The sequence below is a fragment of the Pimephales promelas genome, chromosome 1 (genome assembly GCF_988280905.1).
Source record: "Pimephales promelas chromosome 1, fPimPro1.hap1.1, whole genome shotgun sequence".
In the NCBI taxonomy this organism is placed as follows: domain Eukaryota; kingdom Metazoa; phylum Chordata; class Actinopteri; order Cypriniformes; family Leuciscidae; genus Pimephales; species Pimephales promelas.
In genome coordinates this window covers 29646634-29667674 of record NC_142769.1, presented here as the reverse complement: position 1 = coordinate 29667674, position 21041 = coordinate 29646634, and the positions used below count along the sequence as shown (strand labels likewise).

General features: G+C 37.8%; 1 protein-coding gene across 3 annotated transcripts; it reads left to right on the top strand.

Annotated features, from left to right (window-relative positions):
• Positions 1–249: 249 nt before the first annotated feature.
• On the top strand, positions 250–20787 carry ptpn5 (protein tyrosine phosphatase non-receptor type 5). 3 transcript variants are annotated; one of them, XM_039688652.2, is made up of 15 exons: positions 251–584; positions 2659–2777; positions 2878–2946; positions 5513–5711; positions 8083–8193; positions 8334–8411; positions 8603–8841; positions 9231–9417; positions 9515–9599; positions 9707–9786; positions 10030–10167; positions 10645–10755; positions 14379–14539; positions 14792–14905; positions 16478–20787. In XM_039688652.2, exons 4-15 carry the CDS (start codon positions 5544–5546, stop codon positions 16569–16571), a joined length of 1566 nt encoding a protein of 521 aa, XP_039544586.2. In that variant the 5' UTR covers positions 251–584; positions 2659–2777; positions 2878–2946; positions 5513–5543; the 3' UTR covers positions 16572–20787. The 3 variants fall into 3 exon arrangements, with proteins under 3 accessions (XP_039544588.2, XP_039544586.2, XP_039544589.2); XM_039688654.2 differs by lacking the exons at positions 2659–2777; positions 2878–2946 and having other exon boundaries at positions 250–584; XM_039688655.2 differs by lacking the exons at positions 251–584; positions 2659–2777; positions 2878–2946; positions 5513–5711 and adding an exon at positions 5749–6115.
• Positions 20788–21041: the final 254 nt, after the last annotated feature.

Genomic DNA, 21041 nt, shown 5'->3' with positions numbered 1-21041 from the left:
ATGTTTACTCTGCAAGTGGCAAAACCTTTACCAAGTTTTATACAATTAAAATTATTTACAAAAAGAAAAGTCTAAAATGGGTTTTAGACCAGAGGGTTATGGAAAAAATGACGCTGCTGTTAATGTGCACGGGACCGGAAAGAGAAGAGGGCACTAAATCCCTCCATCCCAAGCTACCCCAGAAATCCGTTGCCTAGGTTACACCTCCAGCTGCGACCTGAAGCGAAGCATCGCACCTCGCGAAAGACAATACCTCACACGTCAACACCTATTGAAAACTCAAACAAAAATATACTCGGAAGAGACAGTCATATTAAGACACGCGCGCGTTCACGCACGCACGCACCACGCACACACACACACACACACACACACACACACACACACACACAGAGAGAGAGACCCTCCTCATTGTGAGAGAGGCGGACTCATATGGAGGGCCGCTTTTCGGCTCTGCAGCGACTGCAGCGTCTCCCGCTGCCTGTTCTTCCTCCGCGCGCGTCTCCGCGAGCGCTGTGATGTGAATATTAATGATGCTGCGCGAATCTCCGCGTTCATTTCCATCGCTTTCACCCAACCGAGAGGTAAGAGCGCATCCGTATTTTTCCGTAGACGGCGCGGTTTACATTATTATTCAGAGTCCATTTCATCCCGTGGAAGAGCGTGTCGTGTTTTTGAGGATGCTGAGACGCTCGCTCGACGCAGTGTTGGTATCAATGAAGAGGCGAAGCGAGTCAATGAGCGAGTCAGCGAGGCGTTTCAGTATGGTGCATGTACTAGCTAACGTTACTCCTGTTTTATACGGGCTGTTTCGTTTAAAAAAAAAAAAAAAAAACTAGCTCACCGTTGGGATGTCATGCACGCTAAGTAATCTAAACATTGTCTTTGGTTGGTGAACACAATGACTGGTAGGAAATTTATGGAAATGGTCTTCATGTTTATGATGATGAAAAACAGATTTTATCAGTATGTTTTAGATGTAGAGGATCATTTTACAAAGCCCATTTGGTGGGTTTTGGAAGATGGGAAGGATGCATTTGGGGTCCTTAAATTGCATTCAACAAGTGTAGACTATCTCATCCCTTCCGCTGTGTGACTGATGTCTCCAGATAGACTGCCATCCTGTGTGTGTATAACCGATGAGTGTATGGAGATATGGGGGCTATATGTTGTCAGACTATTATATATTTATTTTTTATTTTTGTGTGTGTTTGTTTGAATAATTCAGACTTTGGATTATAATAATGACTCTTGGAAGGAATTGGTTTTAAAAAGGGATGTTTGCTTTTAGTCAATGCATTAAGCCAGTGAGACTTAGGCTATATTTAATGGGTTAGGGAGACTGGTCTGAATAATCCCCTGCCCGTGATTTCAGACTCTTACGTTTCCTCTCGCTCGTTCTCACAAATGATTTGTGGCCCTTTTGTCATTCATCTCTGAAATGTATACAACCAGTTAATCACATCAGCTATGCATTTCAGAAATGGAGAGTGAGACGGAGAGGTGGGTTCTTTGGAAACCATGATAGTTTTCATTCATGGAAATCCAAAGGTGCAGCACAATATTGGGCCCAGTCTGCAGAACAAAAAACACACCGATTTAACTCTTCCAGCATAAAGCATAATCCTCTCCTACGAGCAAACACAATGATACACCGGCCTTGCTATTAAGCAGGTAATCTCTCTCTCTCTCTCTCTCTCTCTCTCTCTCTCTCTCTCTCTCTCTCTCTCTCTCTCTCTCTCTCTCTCTCTCTCTCTCTCTCTCTCTCTCTCTCTCTCTATTAAAACTATTAGCATAGAAAAAAAAAATCAGCATTACCATTAGCGAATTCTTTGTTGAAGAGAATTAAAAATGATTATTTTATGGATAGACTTCTAATGTATCCAAAATGAAAATAAATAAGGCCTTGCTAAATTGCCAACAGTTATTACCCGCCATTGTTGTTGTTAAAAGCATTGCTGACATATTAACTTTGATTTAGTTCAGAATAGTGTGTAGGATGTTAAGTCTGCCTCATTGTACAGTGCGGAGGCTGTGCAAAATGTCTATGTTTAGTTTATGCTGTTTATATGTGTTTGAATGTCTATTGGCTATGGGTTGGCTATAGATTTTGGCTTTAAAAAGCCCTATATAATGAGTTTGCATCTAATTAGAACTGGAAAGAGAAATGGATTTCATATTTGTTTCGAACCCAATAGGCAGGAAATGTCTGTGCCAGATGGGAACTGTGTTTCTCCTTTTATTCCACTATGGATTTTGTCTGCTGCATGATCCCTTTGCGTGTCTGTATGTGTGGGTGTCAGAGTGTGTGTACCTTTGTGTGTCTGTGTATTCAGGGGGATGTTGATTGTGGTTCTATATAAACCGTTTGCTGCTGAGTGTATTTGTTTCCATGGTTACCCCCATGCCAATGTAGATCACGTCATCACCAGACCAGACCTCTGCAGCTATTGTTTACTGATCGTAGAGAAGACTGAGTGTGTGTGTGTTCGGATTTAAGATATGGTCCCCCCCCCCCCCCCCGACCTTAAGTTCTTCATTGTTTTTCAGTCCTTTTGTCTAGACTGTCGTCTTCACTGTGTTTGATTTCTGCATGTCTTGCTTGGATTAATCATATCTACTGCTATATTTTGACCACCTGTCATTTTTCTTTGATAGACACACATGGAGGGCTATTTATTCAATACCGCTCAGTGACTCCATACTGTTGGTTGACTTGGCACGCAGTGTCTTCTGCTTGTATCGCCATCTGTAGCGCCCTGTACAGAGCTGCATGAGTAAGAATGGTTGTCTACTGCTATATTAATACTGCTATTTAAATTGAGATTTTGAATTCAGATCTCACTAAAATCTATTTCTCATTTTTCTTACTACTAGTTTGTTTTAGGTCCTGAGAGAGGCGTTTGTCACTGTCATGTGAGCCTTCTAACTTTACTTTTTTATACAGTAAGTGCTCTACTGTTTCTTTATGAAGTATGTCTGTTTTTTCTCTGAGAGTAAAGGATATGTTTGATAATGCTTTGTAATCTTTTTAATCTTTTTGTATACACACCAAACTAGCATGCAATTTTTTTGTCAAGTGAAATTAGGTTTTAAGAATTAAGATAAATATATATTATATAATATATATAAATGGCTCTCTCAAGCCAACGTATTAAAGCGATATTGATTTGTGCTATGCAGTTCAGTGAGAAAGGAATTGAGTTTGCAAAGTTTTACATTTGTGAAAATGAACAAGTTTTAACAGAAGTTATTAGTCTTAACAGAAATGAAGCTGAGTCAGTAATGAGTTTAAGAGTTTGACCTTAGAGTTGAATTCAATAATATATGTGTATATACACTACTGTTCAAAAGTTTAGGATCAATAAGTAAATTATTGTATTCAGCAAGGAAGGATGCACTACATTGCTCATATGTGTCAGTAAAGACATTTATAACAATATGAAATGTTTCTATTTTAAATAAATGTTGTTCTTTTCAACTTTCTATTCATCAAAGTATCCTGATTTTTTTATCACTGTTTCTGCAAACATAATAACTAGTACAACTCTTTTCACCATTGATAATACAGTAAATAAAAATAAATGATATTGCAATTGAAAATTCTTAGAATATTTCATGGTATTGCAGTTTTTATTGTATTTTTCATCAAATAAACACAGTCTTGCTGATCATTAGAGATTTCTTTCAAAAACATTGAAAAAAATTTTACCAACCCTACACTTTTGAATGGTCGGAAATGTATGCTATGTAGTTATCATTGACAAATGGCATAGTTATTGGCAAATCGTTCAAGGACAAAAACATAGTTTCCATTACTAAATAGTCTGTGTATGGCCCATTTAATCCTTGGTTTAATTCAGATGCCTGCCTTTCTCCATCTCTCCCTGTCGGACAGTTTGTGGTTGGGAATTGAATGCTGATTTAGCAAGTGGCTTGAGATGATTATGCTTAGGTTTGATGAAAGACAATCTGAAAAGGGTGTGTACTTGTGTGTATGTGCACGCATGTGTGTGTTTCCTTCAAAACAGCGATCTCTGCTCTTTATAGCTCATTCTCATAATTCAAGAGCATCCAGCTGCTGCATGAATAGAGGACAGGGAGAAATAAATGAATAATATTCATCACAGAGTAGAGGTAAAAGAAAGGGGGAAGTAAAAATGGATAGAGGTGAAAGGGATAGAAGGAGACAATTCGAGGGTGAGGGTCAGAGGTATGAAGAGGGAGGGGTAAACATTAAAGAAAGATAAAAGAGGAAGAGAATAGGGGAAAGAAAAAAAGAAGGGAGAAACGCAGCGAAGAGAAGTAATGAGATGATGGGCAGAGGGAGATAAAGGAGTGAAAGAAAGGGGGATGGGTGTATTTGTTGCTGAAGTGACTGTTTTGTAAATGCAACCTCAGTGTGTGTGTGTGTGTGTGTGTGTGTGTGTGTGTGTGTGTGTGTGTGTGTGTGTGTACATGTTTTGTGTGTGTGTGTGTGTGGAGTTGGAGTATTGATCACAGTGATCCACTCCAGCCCTGAGTGTTGACTCTGCACTGACACAGCATGCTCGGTCTGACTTTTGCTTGTGTGTGTATGTATTATATATATATATATATATATATATATATATATATATATATATATATATATATATAAACTGGCTATGTCATTATTTGCTATTTCAACCGCTAATACTAGTATTACTGTAACTAGTATTTTACTCATTATTTGACAAGTTAAGCATTTCTAAATTAGTATCCAATACAATATTCATACAAAGCAGTATAAGTGACAACTGGAATTAAATTATATGGCTTGTTTATGTTTATGTATAAGTCAATATCAACTCTCAGTGATATTGTACACCTTTAATGTTTTTGAAAACTAATAGTCACTATCCGTGCACAGAAAGTGTTTAAATATTAAACACAGTGTGTCATAAGCATTTCTGCTATGAAAAAAAGAAGAAAAAAGTGATACAATTTTTATCAGCTGTAACTCATATGATGGGAATATTGTAGTTTACATAAGCTGAATTGAGCTCATGCTTTGAAACTTGAAAATATGATTCCCTATGGTCAATGGTTCTCATTTAATGAATAAAAAAATAAAGCAGTAGACTAACAGTAATCAAACTCAAAAATTCGATGGTGAATGTAATGTACATTAGAAACATTACTCACTGCTCCTCAAACCTTAAATATTTCCTTAATGCTGATCATTATGGATCTTGTGACAAGATTGCTACAGTGCTGTTCACACTGTAAATGGCACAACATCCCATGTTAGCGTTATGTCCGCAGCACTGTCTCATTTGCATAGTCCACCTCTAAATGTGTCATTCCTCCCACAGCAATGCCATGAATTATGTGACTGAACTGCAGAAGATGTAGTGTACTCGCTGGTTACATTCGGCTGCATTCTTGCTCCTGATTGCTCTAAATTAGGTTCTATTTATTGGATTTATTTATTCTATTATTTCTTCCATTCCGCCTCTAGTAAATATGTTTTTCTCTGTGTCTGTTTCAGTTGTTTAAAGACAGGACGTTTCGAGAGCAGCATGGCAGAAGCCGCTGTTGGAGAGGACGCACCCAAAGAGCAGGAGAGTGCCACCTCACTCACTCCAGATCCCCTGCCAGAGGTCGGTGGTGCTCTGTGGGAAAGGGCATTGAAAGCTAGTGTTACAGCCGGAGCTTTCCTCCTGTTGTACACACTGTCTCAACTCACAGTGAGTTCATGCACATTCTCTCAAATAATGAAAGAATAAATGCTTAATACATAACACACCATTGATTGTCTATTGATTTTTAATCGCTGTGTGTACGAGAACATTTGATTTATTCCCATGTTCTGGTTTGTCTAAAAGTGGCAAGTTTGTAGCTGTAGCTGAATTATTTGGACTTCTTGAAACAAGGATTGTTTTATATTATAATGAAGGCTTTTGTCATGTAAACAGCTATAAAACAGTTGTTGTGGTGTGCCTCTCTATCTGTGTGCTTGAATATCCTTCTGTTTGAGTGTGTTTGTGCATAAGTCTAGAAAGACAGGCTGTTCCAGGGTCTGCTGTGATCGACCCTGTAGTCAATAACTGCACCACATGCGTTCCTGTCTGACAAACCAGCAAACAGATGTGTAAGACATATATATATAAACTAGCATTCAAAATCTTTGGGGTCACTTTAAAAAAAGGAAATTAATACTTTTATTCAGCAAGGATGCATTCAATTAATCACAAGTGACAGTAACAATGTGTATAACATTACAAAAGATTTATATTTCAAATAAATGCTGTTCTTTTGAACTTTCTATTCATCAAAGAATCCTGGGGGGGAATTGCATCACAGTTTCCACAAAATATTTTAGCCGGACAATTGTTTTCAACATTGACATCTGCATATTAGCAAGCAAAATCAACACATCAGCATACACATCAGTGACACTGGAGACTGGAGTAATAATGCTGAAAATTCAGCTTTGCATCACAGGGATAAATTCCATTTTAAAGTATATTCAGATAGAAAACGTTTATTTTAAAATATTATAATACTCTTTCACAATATTACTTTAGCTTGGTGAGCATAAGAGACTTCTTTCAAAACATTTCAAACATCTTGCAGACTCCAAACTTGTAAACAGTTGTATATTTAAAAAAACAGTATTCTTTTATTATTTTGACATTAAAGGAGTAGTTCACTTTAGAGCCCGACCGATAAAGGATTTTGAAGGCTGATACCGATACAAATATTTTTGGGTTTTAAAATCCGATATTCCGATATATCGGCCAATATTTTTTTTTATTAAATATTGTTGGATTTCACACACATGTAAAAGAAAACCTAACTTTTCTGCACAAGATATGTTTGATACTTTTTCTCTATGTCTCAATGTTCACACCTCGCAAGTATAACTTTTTACAATGCAGGGACTGTAACTAGAGATATGCGAGTTATAAATACAGCAATCATTACTTTATTTAGGCAGAAAAAGTTCATTGTGGTTTCCAAGCTCATCAATGTTAACGTTAGCGGTCTTCCACTGATGATAGTGGCATTAGCTAGCTTTGTGATTAGCTAGAATATGATGAGCCATAATTTAGCAATAGATAACATCATACTGCAAATTGTAAAACATACATTTTCAATATAACAGGCCAAGGAGAGATGATTGAAGCGTGTTTCATCCGTTTTTATTTTATTTTTTAAATATTCATTTATCGGCCATTATAACTGCCTATACCGATATTTTGGAAAATGCCTAATATCGGCCGATAATATCGGCCGGCCGATATATCGGTCTGGCTCTAGTTCACTTTAAAAAAAAAAAACTTTTGCTGATAATTTACTTACGCCTATGTCATCCAAGATGTCCATGTTTTTCTTTCAAGAGAAATGAAGGTTTTTGATGAAAACATTCCATGATTTTATGCATATAATGCACTTTACTGGTAACCAAACGGTTCGAGGTCCAAAAGACACTTTCAGTACAGCTTCAAAGGGCTTTAAACAACACCAGACGATGAATAAGGGTCTTATCTAGGACCCTTCGCGTCATGACTCGAAAAAAGATTTGTTCATTTTGATGAATGAGTTTGAGCTGGAGAGTCAGAGAATATCACAGAACAGAGCAAGGTGAGCATTTGTGCTTATAAAGCTTAAAGTTTTTTAATTTATTATTTTAAATGGCCGATCGTTTCGCCCTTATTCATTGTCTGGAATCCTCTAAAGCCCTTTGAAGCTGCAATGAAACTCTCATTTGGACCTTGGAACCGTCTGGTTCCCATTGAAGTCCATTATATGGAGAAAATCCTGGAATGTTTTCATCAAAAACCTTAATTTCTTTTCGACTGAAGAAAGAAAGACATGGACATCTTGAATGACATGGGGGTGAGTAAATTATCAGCAAAAGCTTTTTTAAAAGTGAACTACTCCTGTAAACTTACTGAAACACAAATAATATTTTAAGACAAATTTTGTGATTCAAATAAAACATCTCATATCTTTCTTTGCAATCTCTATTTATGTAGGCTGGGTCACTTTTCCTTTTGAAGGGTTTGTGTGTGTGCATGTGTAAAAATAAATGTGTTTTGATGATGTGTTCAGGGTTTGTGGGTCCTTTACATGCTGAATGGATACAGGGCGTTTCCAGCGGCACATAAAGTTTTGGATCTCCTTCAGTACCTTCTCTCCACCAGTGATGCCTATGATCAACAGGTGACGGATCTAGAACTGAAATGACTGAATAAAAAAAGTTTGATGTGAAAGAATAATATTTTAAAGCAATTCACTGCTGCATGTCATTCATTTTTTGAAGTGACAAAATAACAAAAAGACATGAATGCACTTGTCTGCAGATGGAGATATGGAGGGTGGAGAGCGTGTTGCCCCTCATAGCCACACTCTTCTTAGGTGTAGTCATTCTTGGTACTGGAGTGAGTATGTTTTATATGTTTTTGACTTTTCCTACTCAGAGTTTTAGTTGACAAACCTGGTTCTGCAATAACTTGTGCTCAGCATAAACTGAGTTGCAGCAGCTGATTTGAACACTATATTGTTTACCATGCACTCATTCCTTTGTGTAAAGCTTGAACTTTCCTTTTTTCCCTTTTCGCTGTCATAACAGACGCTGTTCTGCATTAGAACCCTGGTGCCTGGCAACCCATCTTGCTTCCCTGATGACCGTCGTCAGTCCATGAGCAGGCAGCCTTCCTTTACATATTCAGAATGGACAGATGCTAAACAGGAGTATTTCTACGAGCTGGATGCTGTTCCGGAGACGCCTGTGTTCGACTGCTTTATGGACATGAAGACCGAAGCTGACCCTGCCACTCTCACTGTCAAACCTGTTGGCTTGCAGGAAAGGTAAGAAAACAGGCTGTTTTTTTTTCTGGACGCTTCACATATGATGTATTTTACGACTCATGAATAATTTGTTGTTGTTTGCTGTTAGAATAGTCTATGATGGCTTTGTTAGGTAAGTGTTTAATGTGACAGTGTGCTAAATATTTCAACGAGGAAAGGATGCAGAAGTGGTGGGGATGGAAAGGCTAACCACTTGTGTCATAATTAAACATTAAAAAGAAAATGTTCAATATTTAAAAGGCAACTTTAAATAAATATTTGAACAACAGATGAATTCCCACTTCATTTATGCGGAATTATATATCCTTTAAAGTCCATAAATCAAACTCTTATAAAAAGAAAAGTAGTCAAAATAGTTTTAACACTTGAAAAACTGTTGTTATTTTCAGGAGAGGTTCTAACGTGTCGCTGACGTTGGACATGTGCACCCCCGGTACTACAGAGCCCTATGGAGCGCTGCTGTCCCCTAAAGAGCAGGGCACACAGGAATATCTGAAGAACGCATCCAACCTGCTCACCCCCGAGCAGCTGCACAAGCGCGCACTGGACGACGCTTTACTGCAGGCAGAGTTCTACGTGAGTATCATTCACAGTAACACCCACATACAGTACACAACAAAACAGTGATTGTAACGTGATGTCACTGCTCATCTTGGGATTCTGCTGGAAACAGGAGACACCCATGAACTTCGTGGACCCAAAAGAATACACTTTCCCCGGCGTGGTGAGGAAGAATCGCTATAAAACCATACTACCAAGTGCGTATAATACTCTGTAAAACAGTTATATGTGGAAACATCTAATGAGGTTTGTTCTTGATATTGGCATACCTTTGTATTTGTAAGGTCTTATCTCTAAATTGCAGACACACATAGCAGAGTTTGCTTAAAAGCAAATGAGGAAGATGATTTTCTCAGCACCTACATCAATGCTAATTATTTGAAGGTGAGTCTGTGTTAGTATCAAATTGGTTGATATAGTATTTAAGTTGTTTTAATAACATTTTATAAAAAAAAGTTTGTAGTGTAACGTTCAATTTTTTAAGGTTCTTAATCATTTAGCATTTTTGTGAGGGCTCTAAATATTGCTTCAGATCACAAACTACCAAAAGTTTGTGTTTTTGTTCTCAAAATAGCCATATAAAATTGTTCGAATTTACATCTTTGATTTTGTCATATGCTGTTTTAGGGATATGGTGGGAAAGAAAAGGCTTACATTGCCACACAGGGTCCCACTGTAAACACAGTGGGGGATTTCTGGAGGATGGTTTGGCAGGAGCACTGTCCCATTATCGTCATGATCACCAATATTGAAGAAAAAAATGAGGTCTGGCTATATCCACACATATACCAAATGCAACTATACTCACATAATTGGGATGAATCAGTCTTTCATCCTGAGTGATTAAAAATCCTAGATTATTCAGATGGATTGCTTCTTTAATTGTCAGGGTTTTGTAAACTTGAATCAACACTAAATTGCTCTTCTTGTCCAACCTCTCGTGCTTTCACTATTTAATACTGAGCAATTACTTGAGATGAAACCACATTCCTAAATGTTCACTTTGTATTTTTGTAGCTTAAGCCATTTTGAAGTAGTCAAAAAGTTAATAAAGGCACCTGTTTCAGGTGATGTTGACTCTTTACTTACCTCGAAATATTTCAGTGAATATCAATTTCCAATTTGAATTTCAGGTCCTGATTTCAGTCATCAGGAATCGTGAATGGATTTTTGTCCGAATGGGTTAAAATGAGCTGTGCTGGATTTCTTTATGAATTAACTATTTGTCTGTGTGATCCACAGAAATGCACAGAATACTGGCCAGAGGACAGTGTCGTCTGTGAGGGTATCGAGATCACTGTCAAACAGGTCATCCAGGCAGATGACTACAGTCTAAGGATTTTCACTGTGAAGGTCTGTTTGGTGTTGAGATTGTGTTTTGGTGAAAATAACTGACTTGCATTTATATCAATTTATGAGTGAACTAATGATTGACTTTTAATGTATTAACTGACTTAACAGTTAAATTTTTACCAAAAAGTTGAGAGAAATTTTACATTTTCTTTTAATCATTAAAGAAATCTGGCACACTGATTCCAACTGAAGGGATATAATTTTGAGACAAATTGTGACTTAACAAAATTAACAATAGTAGAGTATAGGAAAGTATCTTAGTTAGGTTTTGGTCTAGCATGTCATTGTCACGTTACTGAGCAGATTGGTAACACCTACTGGTCAATATTACAGCATTACTGCAACTTTAAAGTGCCCCAATTATGGTTTTTCGAATATTGCCATTCATGCATTGTGTAACATAGTTGTTTGTGAATGTAAACGTTCTGTAAAGGTGTAAACGTCTCTTACTGTCTGGACAATTGACGCGAACATGCAAATGCTGACCGGTCCGCAGGCAGTATAAATAACATAGGTGTGACGATTGCGTCAGAATAAAGACTGAACGTTAGCACAGCTGATCAAATGGCGAGCACGGCGGTTGACGTAATGTTTCGTTCCCGCCTCTCAGGGAACCGAGGTTACGAAAGTAAACGGAGACGTTCCATTTCAAGGCGGTCACTTCGACATTACGTCACACTGACGTATATATGGGAACTGTATAGAATCCCGTCGTGAGCGCAGTCAAGATAAACACTGATGGGGTCAAGCTACACTCCCACAGGAAACAACACTTCAAAACCAGCAGTGCCGCTGGAGCACTCAAACTGATAGGCGAAACTAGACCAAACTGATAGGCAAAACTAGACCAACGTCTGCTCCTACTTTACCAAAGTTGCACATCCAATGCAATGAAGCGAAGGCTGCACTGGACAGGGTAGCACAACACCATAAGCACTAAAGCAAAAGAGTTAACACAGCTGCATAACCTTATAGCCACACACAGAGTTAACAGTACATAGGAACTACTGCTTAAAGTGGAAACAGCTATGAAACCTTATAGTCATAACACTGAGTTAGCAACAAAGGTAACTCTGCAATACAGACTACTGCACAGCTGGTGGGAACAGTTTCATGAGTTCATAAATAAACTCACCGAATCCACAACGCTATACTGTAGGTGGTGCATCAAACTTGAAACCCTGGCGAACGTGTTCTGAGAAGACAGCCAGCATACCTAAATCCCGTCAATTGGCCAGCTGTCTCCAGCTGGTGTTAGCCTATAAGATTGTAGTGAAAATGGAGAAGGAAGGAGTTCCCATATACGTCAGTATGACGTAATGTCGAAGTGACCGCCTTGAAAGGGAACTGTGACTATTAAAGGAGAACTCCAGCGCAAAAATTAACCTTTGGTCTAATAAAACATTGGTACCTTGTCAACCGTTCTCTGAGATTTGTTTTCATGATAATCGAATGTAAAGAGTTTTATCTCTAAAAACTGTTTAGCGTATACGCAAGTACAGGGGTTGGACAATGAAACTGAAACACCTGGTCTTACAACACAATAATTTGTTAGAATGGTAAGGGCCTCATTTTGCATCCAAATACAGCACCAATTGACAGATAGAAGTCCTTCACAGTGACCAGAGGGATTATGAGCCGTTCCTCTTCCAGAACAGTGTCCAGGTCACTATATGATGCTGGTGGACTCGCTCCTCCAAAACACCTCAATAATATTCAGATCTGGTGACTGTGCATGTTCAACGTCACTTTCATCTTCATCAAACCCTTCTGTCACAAGTCTTGCTATGTGTGTTGGTGCATGATCATGCAGTTTGAGCGGTTTGACCATCAGGTGCTCATGATCCTCCAGAAGGGTTTGGTAGTCCTCGGCAGTGTCGTGTCCATCAAATACAATCAGGATTGTCATGATATTGGAGCTCAAACCATCACTGATCCACCCGTGCTTCACTCTGAAGATTGGCCGCCAGGCATATAGATGTGAAACCTCCAACATTGGCCAGTGTTTCAGTTTCATTGTCCAACCCCTGTATATGGGGGCATATAATAAGTAAAGAGAAATCGCTTGTTAATACCACAAACAAGGCTCAAAATAGCCCCAGGCTAACACAGTAACATGATGAGGATCCCTACATGCAAAATGAACCATTGAGAACTTTGTAAGTGTACAGACCGTTTAATAAGAACTCATTTTATAAAGACAGTACACTTTGTGTATACAGGCAGCAGCCGTCTTTGGAAAACAGTCTCGACAAGTCGAACACAGCACTGTAAGCTGTTGACCAATAACAACAGACTGAGCTGTCTGGCCAATCAGAGCAGAGTAGCTCACTGAAAGGAGAGATTTAGAGAGACTAATTCATCCAACAAGTAATTTGAGAATCATGGAACAATGTGGTGATGTGCAATGTATATTATGAGAAAATGAAAAAAGTTGAAAAAGTAGTGCTTTTTGACCTTTGATGCATGTAAGCCTGTTGTAGGAGACCTCCAAAACAAAATTAGGAAACTTTAAAATGGCATAATATGGGCACTTTATATTAGTTTAAACCCCATTAAAAATAAGACGCATTACTGTTTCATATTTTGCATCCTCTTTTCAAGTAGAATTCCACACAGACCTTGAGAAATGCAGATTAATTGCTGTTTAAAAGTCATCACTTTTTTTAAAGAACAAGTAATTTAAAAGTCAATTATAATATAACTAATATATTGTAACTAATAAAGACAAGTCCCGTATTTACTGAAAAGTCTAACCTCTTAAAAGTTGGAGTGGAGTAGAAAGATAATAGGGACAGAAAGTGAGAAGTCCAAGTTGAGCGTGATATTTTTCTGCTTCTAGGTGTGTTTTCTACTGTTTCCTCTAGAGGTATTGCTGTCATGGCAACAAATATTCTTAGCAATGCAGTGTTTCACATAAATGAAATGCATTTAATCACAAAATCTGCGTATATGATATCTTGAGTTTGTGTTAGTGTATGGGCAACACAAAGCAGCTCTTTATTGCATGTGCAGCTTGTAAAAGAGCAAAGACAGTTCATTTACATGTATTCATTTAGCTGACGCTTTTATTGGTGTCTCACAATAGATTCGAACCCGGGTCTCTCACACCAAAGACATGTGTCTTATCCACTGCGCCATCACCACCCCATATATCAAAAACAGTAACAAAAAACAGTATCAAAATAAAGCCAATTCACAACGCACTGACAGACGGCAACAGACACTTTTGTTGGATCGGGGTTAGCCCTGTCAAAGTCTGTCAGAGCTTGTTTTCACCTTTTAAACATGCTGAATAGGAATTATCCCGGGTTCATACTACACAATATTTGACGTGGTGATTCCTGGGCTGCAAGAATCAATCGTTTCATCCTGTATAGTGTCTCATATTAGGCGACAACCGACACAGTGACTACCCAGCATTAGAATGTCTAAGCAGTGATGTGCTATAATCTGGTTACTGCCGCCGTTGATCAGCATCTGCCAGTGTGGTGTGAAATGGCGTTAAGGGGACACTTTTGTAATTGGGCTGTGGCCCAGTACTGAAAAGGCTAGAAACGCTCTTGTGTATATATGTGTGCTTATTAACTGCAAATGTGCAATGTGAATGTTTGTGTGTGTAGAGTGAGGGTGAGGAGCGCACCCTCAGACAGTACTGGTACACATCCTGGCCAGATCAAAAAACTCCAGACAAGGCCCCGCCTCTCCTAGAGTTGGTTCAGGAAGTGGAGGAAGCAAGGAAACAGGCTCCATCCAACAGTGGCCCTGTCATTGTCCATTGCAGGTAACACACATGCACACAAACACAAATTGTAAATGGAAATTTTGTAACCGACTAGTCTATAATTAAGAAACCCTCTAGAGACTTTTGTATATATGATCCATTTGAGCACTTAATCTATCAGTCAAACAGTCAAATCCCATAATAACATGCTGCACACTTGGCAAAAGAAGCTTTTGTCTATTGATTGGTCATCTCTGTGCTCTCCGTGACTGACAAAGACATATTTTTAAATACCATTTTCTCTACTCTCAGTGCAGGGATTGGACGCACTGGCTGTTTCATTGCTACCTCCATCTTGTGCCAGCAGCTAAGCAATGAAGGGGTGGTTGACATCCTGAAGACCACTAGCCAGCTACGCTTGGACAGGTAAAATATATTCACATGAGTGTCAGTTTGAGTACTGAGACAGCAGCAGAATAAATATTGTCTCTTTGGCCTCAGTGGTATCCAGGCCACCCTAAAGTAATAGACATAGTGTTATAATATAGCCTGGTTAAAACCAGACCATTCTCAGTTGTGTAACTGAGATATGGTCTGGCAAAGTGTCAAAGACAAATCATTTCCAGCAGAGGGGCGTCACCAGTGGACGTCGCGGGTAGACCTAAAACCAATCAGAGCGATGAAGGAGATAATGTTTGCAGAGCGGCGGCAGGCGGAGAAACGTCTCCGAGTGTTGTTCTTTGCTCGGTTTTTAACAAAAAGGAAACGTTAAAATCGCTTAAAAACAGACGCGATAGCTGATTAGAGCGAGTGATGTTCAACGGCGGCGTCCATCTTTGGAATGTAGGCTACAAAATCTGCTTCAAAATCCCAGCGCTGTCATCATCGTGTAAAGCCCGCCCCAACGTTTCTGATTGGTGCCGCGATTTCTGTGGACTGGAAATGGGTTTGAATGAGCTCTTTGCCAGACTAACTTTCAGAGCAAATCTAAATTTTCCGGAAGTTGTCTGGGTTTTCCCAGGCTAGTTATAATAGTCTCTTGTTAAAGGAGTAGTTCACTTTTGAAAAAACTTTTGCTGATAATTTACTCACCCCCATGTCATCCAAGATGTCCACGTCTTTCTTTCTTCAGTCAAAATGAAATTAAGGTTTTTGATTGAAACATTCCAGCATTTTTCTCCATATAATGCACTTCAGTGGAAACCAAACGGTTCAAGGTCCAAAAGACACTTTCAGTACAAACTGCAAACTGTTCAAAGGGCTTTAAACGATTCCAGACGATGAATAAGGGTCTTATCACATGAAACGATCGCTCATTTAATAAATAAATAACAAAGTTTAAGTTTTATAAGCTCAAATGCTCGCCTTGCTCTGTTCTGTGACGCACGTTTGTGACTCTCCTGTTCGAACTCGTTCATCAAAATTAACAAATCTTTTCGAGTCATTTAGTTCATTCAACGAACGAAATGAACAAATTGACTCGGAAAAAGATTCGTTCGAACGAGTTCGAACAGGAGAGTCACAAACGTGCGTCACAGAACAGAGCAAGGCGAGCATTTGAGCTTATAAAACTTAAACTTTGCTATTTTTTTTTTAAATGGCTGATCGTTTTGCTTGATAAGACCCTTATTCATCGTCTGGAATCGTTTAAAGCCCTTTGAACAGTTCGCAGTTTGTACTGAAAGTGTCTTTTGGACCTTGAACCGTTTGGTTACCAGTGAAGTGCATTATATGGAGAAAAATGCTGGAATGTTTTCCTCAAAAACCTTCATTTCTTTTCGACTGAAGAAAGAAAGACATGGACATCTTGGATGACATGGGGGTGAGTAAATTATCAGCAAAAGTTTTTTTAAAAGTGAACAAAGTAACACTTTAAAAGTAACACTCCTTTAAGTGTTATAAATGTGGACTGCTAGATGCTATTCTGTGGGATGACGTGTATTAACAGTTGGTCTCCCGCTGTTGTTAATATTGTTGTTGTTGTTGTTGTGTGTTTAGAGGTGGGATGATCCAGACAGCGGAGCAGTATCAGTTTGTTCATCATGTACTCAGTCTGTATGAAAGACAGCTTCGAAAGACCTCAGAAGAGTAAAGCCTCCATGAGCGCACAACCTTCACATCTCTCCTCAGAGCAGTTGACCTTCATCCGAACACATGGGGCAGGGACTGACCCTCAGTTCCTCAAGCAAGCCTCATGTATTTAAACACAACAGAAGTTTAGGTTGAACCGTCCTTTTAGAAGCAGACCCAATAGTACATTTTAGCCTACCTAAATTCAACATCACAACACCAATCAGTTATTAATTTTTAATACCGTTAAATTTTTAATACTTTACCGTAAAAGTAACACAACAAACATAAAGGGATCATTTATATCATAACGCAAGTGCTGCCCTCATAATAACGTTCAGCAGGCCATCAGTGCTCAAATATGACAAAGTTTCTATGCGTGTGTACTTCATATGTGGTGGGATGAACACAATAACAAGCAGACACTGAGGCCTCCATTTATGATGTACATTTAGCATTAGGTTTAGGGACCTCTTCAATTTCCGAGCCTACAAATACAGCAATTTTCCTTTTACTGCTAAGACATTTTTACAGGATTTATAACTCCATATAACAATGAGATTTGCTGTAAAGTGTGTGTGTACATATAGGGGTCTCACGTGTTGAAAGATCAACCTCTTGGCAATCTGATGTGTCAGTGTGTGTGTGTGTGTGTGTGTGTTGCAGAAACAGTAGGAGAAAGAGATAATGTTTACTATGTGTTATAATGATCATCAGACTTTAACTCCGGATGTGCGGTTGGTCTCTAGAAGAGGTTAGCCTAATACATTTAATACAAAATGGCCTTAATATGTGTCTTTCTGTTCGTACTGAGGTCCGTATGGTTGTTTGTGGATGTTGTCGGGCAGATCTAAACGCAGCGTGGCGTTACAGCCTGTCGTAGTCTCATTCAGTAAGACTGAGAGGCTGATCTCCGTACAGAATGATGTACATTTTCCCTCAGCATACCTTTGCCTTCTTGGTTTGCGTGTTGTTGGACGCTGTATAATGCGAAATGGATTAGTTGGACTCTAAAAAGCATTGATGCTGCACCTCAAGGTTTTATGTATCAAAATGCCGAAACACTGTATCCAACTAATGTTAAATTTGTAAATCAGCTTGTATCAATAGCAGAAATCATGACAATGGGACATATATAGTTGTGAAGTTTTTTGCTAATTTCTATTTATTTTATTAGCTTGTTTTCCTCTGGTTACATTTAACATTGTTTATATGTGGGTCTGCATATCTGATTAGTTAAGATGTATAATCAGCATTTGCCCGGATTGGCAGCTCGTACAGCTTTGCTGAGACTTGCAGTTTGCATGAGCAAGTACGTTTTGAACTTCTTTTTAATTATGAGCAAGGAAATGTTTAAGTTACAAGCAGACATCTGTGTGTGATTTTGTGCAAAAGCTTCTGATACGGCAGAGTCTCTCTCTGCTGTTGGAATAAGCATCTTCAATCAATGATCTCATGTGATCCAGCTGGAAGTACCAATGCAAGTCCTCCTTTGAATTTCTTTAGACAGTACTGCTACCACCCTAATTGTCTCCAGTTGTTCTCGAGTCAGTCATATGTCCTCAAAATGCTGTTTCCTTCCAGGCAGCTTTGAGCTGAAATTAGGAAGTTTACAGAAGCTTGAAAACATCACCTTGTTACACAAGAGATTGTACTGTTTTTTTTTTTGTTTTTTTTTCGGGAGGGTATATATGTAAGTGTTGTTAGTTCAAAGCCTCATGATGATAGTTTGCAAGAAATGAGAATAACTTTCACTCACATGCTTTAATTGCTGCTGTATAGTCTTTTTATTGTTGCATAACAGCTTTCGTGTTTTAGTTGGTTCTAAGTGAATCTTATTATTAGTTTTTAATGAACTGACTTATTCGTCATATTTATTGAAAGTTTTGTCTCTTTTGTGCTGTTATTACACTGCCAAAGACTGTAGTGATTGGTCCATACCGCAAAACCGGAACAATCCTAATTCTATATTTACTTTGAAACCCTAAACCAGTTACTTGTGAAATTGTGTTTATGTATGAAACCAGAATTTATATATTTTTAAAGGGAAGAATCCAAATTTCCACTGTAAAACCTGTTCTCTCACTTACCCAGACTTTTTTTTAGTTCGTTTATCTTCTTTTATTAATTTATGCTGGTGTAGTATTTTCTGTCATAGTTTGTTTCCTTTGCAGAGTGCTTTTGACACTAAATCTTCATAATAAGATTGTACAATAATTAATTAACTAAAGGACATTGGAAATGCGGTGATTTGCAAAAGATTTAATGTTTTATTATTTTTAGATTTAAATTTAGATTTAGTTTTGTAGATTTATATTATGTATTACCATTTAACATATGGGGGTTAAAACATTTTTTTTTAATGTTTTTGAAAGAAGTCTAATGCTCACCGAGGCTGCAAAAATGCAGTAAATACAGTAATATTGTGAAATAATATTGCAAATTAACAGTTTTCTATGTTAATATATATATAGTAATTTACTGTAATTTACTGTGTTGATGATGATGAATTTTCAGCACCATTACAGCACCATGTCATATGATTCTTCAGAAATCATTCTAATATGCTGATTTACTGCTCAAGAAACATTCATTATCAATGTTGAAAACAGTTGTGCTGTTTAATATTTTGTGGAAACCATGATACATATTTTTTTCAGGATTCTTTAATCATTATAAAGAACCCAGTACTGCAAGTGAGTGAGAAAACAGGTTTTTGTCCATAATGATCTATTTACTAATTTAGATGATTGTAAATACAGGCTCTATCTACAGCATTTGGCAATTATCAAAAATATGAATCACTAAAAAACAGAAAGAAAAGAAAAACCCATAAAAATCAGTTTTGTGTAAATCATGGACTAGTGTAACAATTTTTTTACTGACAATCTTTCAGTGACTGGTACAGCCTGTAAACTCATTGACTTTCAAATGTCCTGTGTAAGCATGGAGCTCCACTCTTGGCATAAACAAAACTTAAAAGTATTTCTGTGGTAATCACTATGGCACAAATGCTGTGGACAACACATAAATGTATTCAAACCAGGACATTTCATAGAGGAATCATTTTTTTAATGTTGAACCGAATGTGTGTCTGTTACAAGCAGCTTGTCATCCTGACGGCCATTTACTGGTTTTGTACATTTCCAAAGTCATCAAACTTGTTACGTTCAGGATTATACTGTTTTAGGACAATTAAGTGAGTTTATCCACAAGAAATCCTTTTTTTTTTTTTTTAAGTTGTTGGATGAGTGTACAGGAGGCCATTACTAGCCTTAATCGCCAGTGATCACACAAATAAATCCTGTTTTCATTGGGTGTACCAATTTATTATTCTGATCATGCAACAAATGTGATCAGGGTAAAATAATGTGATTTCATGTTAGCTGAATACTCTTTTGAATCATAATGTTATAGTTCAGACTGAGAGAAGGGGCAATATTGCAGTTTAGAGAAGTCCTATCCCTCCTCCAACTCACTGCCCACTCGCTCTCAGTCGGACCCCACTTCCTGAACACTCCATCTGTCAGACCCGTCTGTGTTGCCAGAGAAGAGTAACACACACACGGGCACCAGCAAATGAGGATATCATTATATCATACACACTAATTAGATCCTGGGCCAAACTAGCTTGGATTATGTCCATGTAACCGTGATTTTAATATATTTAAAAGCAAGTGTACTGTTTTATGTTTAAATGAATATTCATTTTATCATAATGAATGACTCACTACCAGCATAGTATGTCTTTATGCACTATAATGTACAAAGCTAAAACAAGCACAAAGATGAAATACTGATTTTTGAATGTGAATGCAGAGGCCTATGCCTCGGCTGTCTTAATTGCTCAAATATTGCAATGCCATCTGAGTATTTGACCTTTTGCTTCTTCATCTCACTCAAATATTTTCAAGATTTGTTTTCAGGAGACCATGCGTTGATCAGTGTTTTGATATTTTATTCTTATTTATTGTCCTGTGATTTTGGTTGAAATGTTTGGCACAGACCCTTCAATCTAAAAAAAAAAAAAGATGAACTGTTTTGGTTTCATTTTAATACTGTTCTATAGTGAAATAGATGTGGTTTGAAAAATACAATTTGCCTCATTGCTTTTGTATTTGTTCCTCTGCTGTTGAAATCCAAATAGAATGTAACATGACTACGTTTACAATATCATGGCTTGTATTATTGGTATAAGCTTTAATTTTGAAATAAAAATATTCTTCTGTTAATCAGGATTATGGGGTGATTGGACTTTGATTGACATAGAGACAAGGTATTACCTTGGGTTTTGCTCAATGATCTCAAATATAAAATTAAATATTGACCTGTACAAAAGAAAGGAAGAGGGAGTTGTGATTTGAGTGACAGTATGCTTGGAATAGCTTGTATAAATAGTGGAGTGACATGTCGCACAGTATTGTGTCCCATACACTGTGAACACACACCTGGAGCATTGGACAGAGTTTTTTTTTTTTTTTTTGCTGGGGTT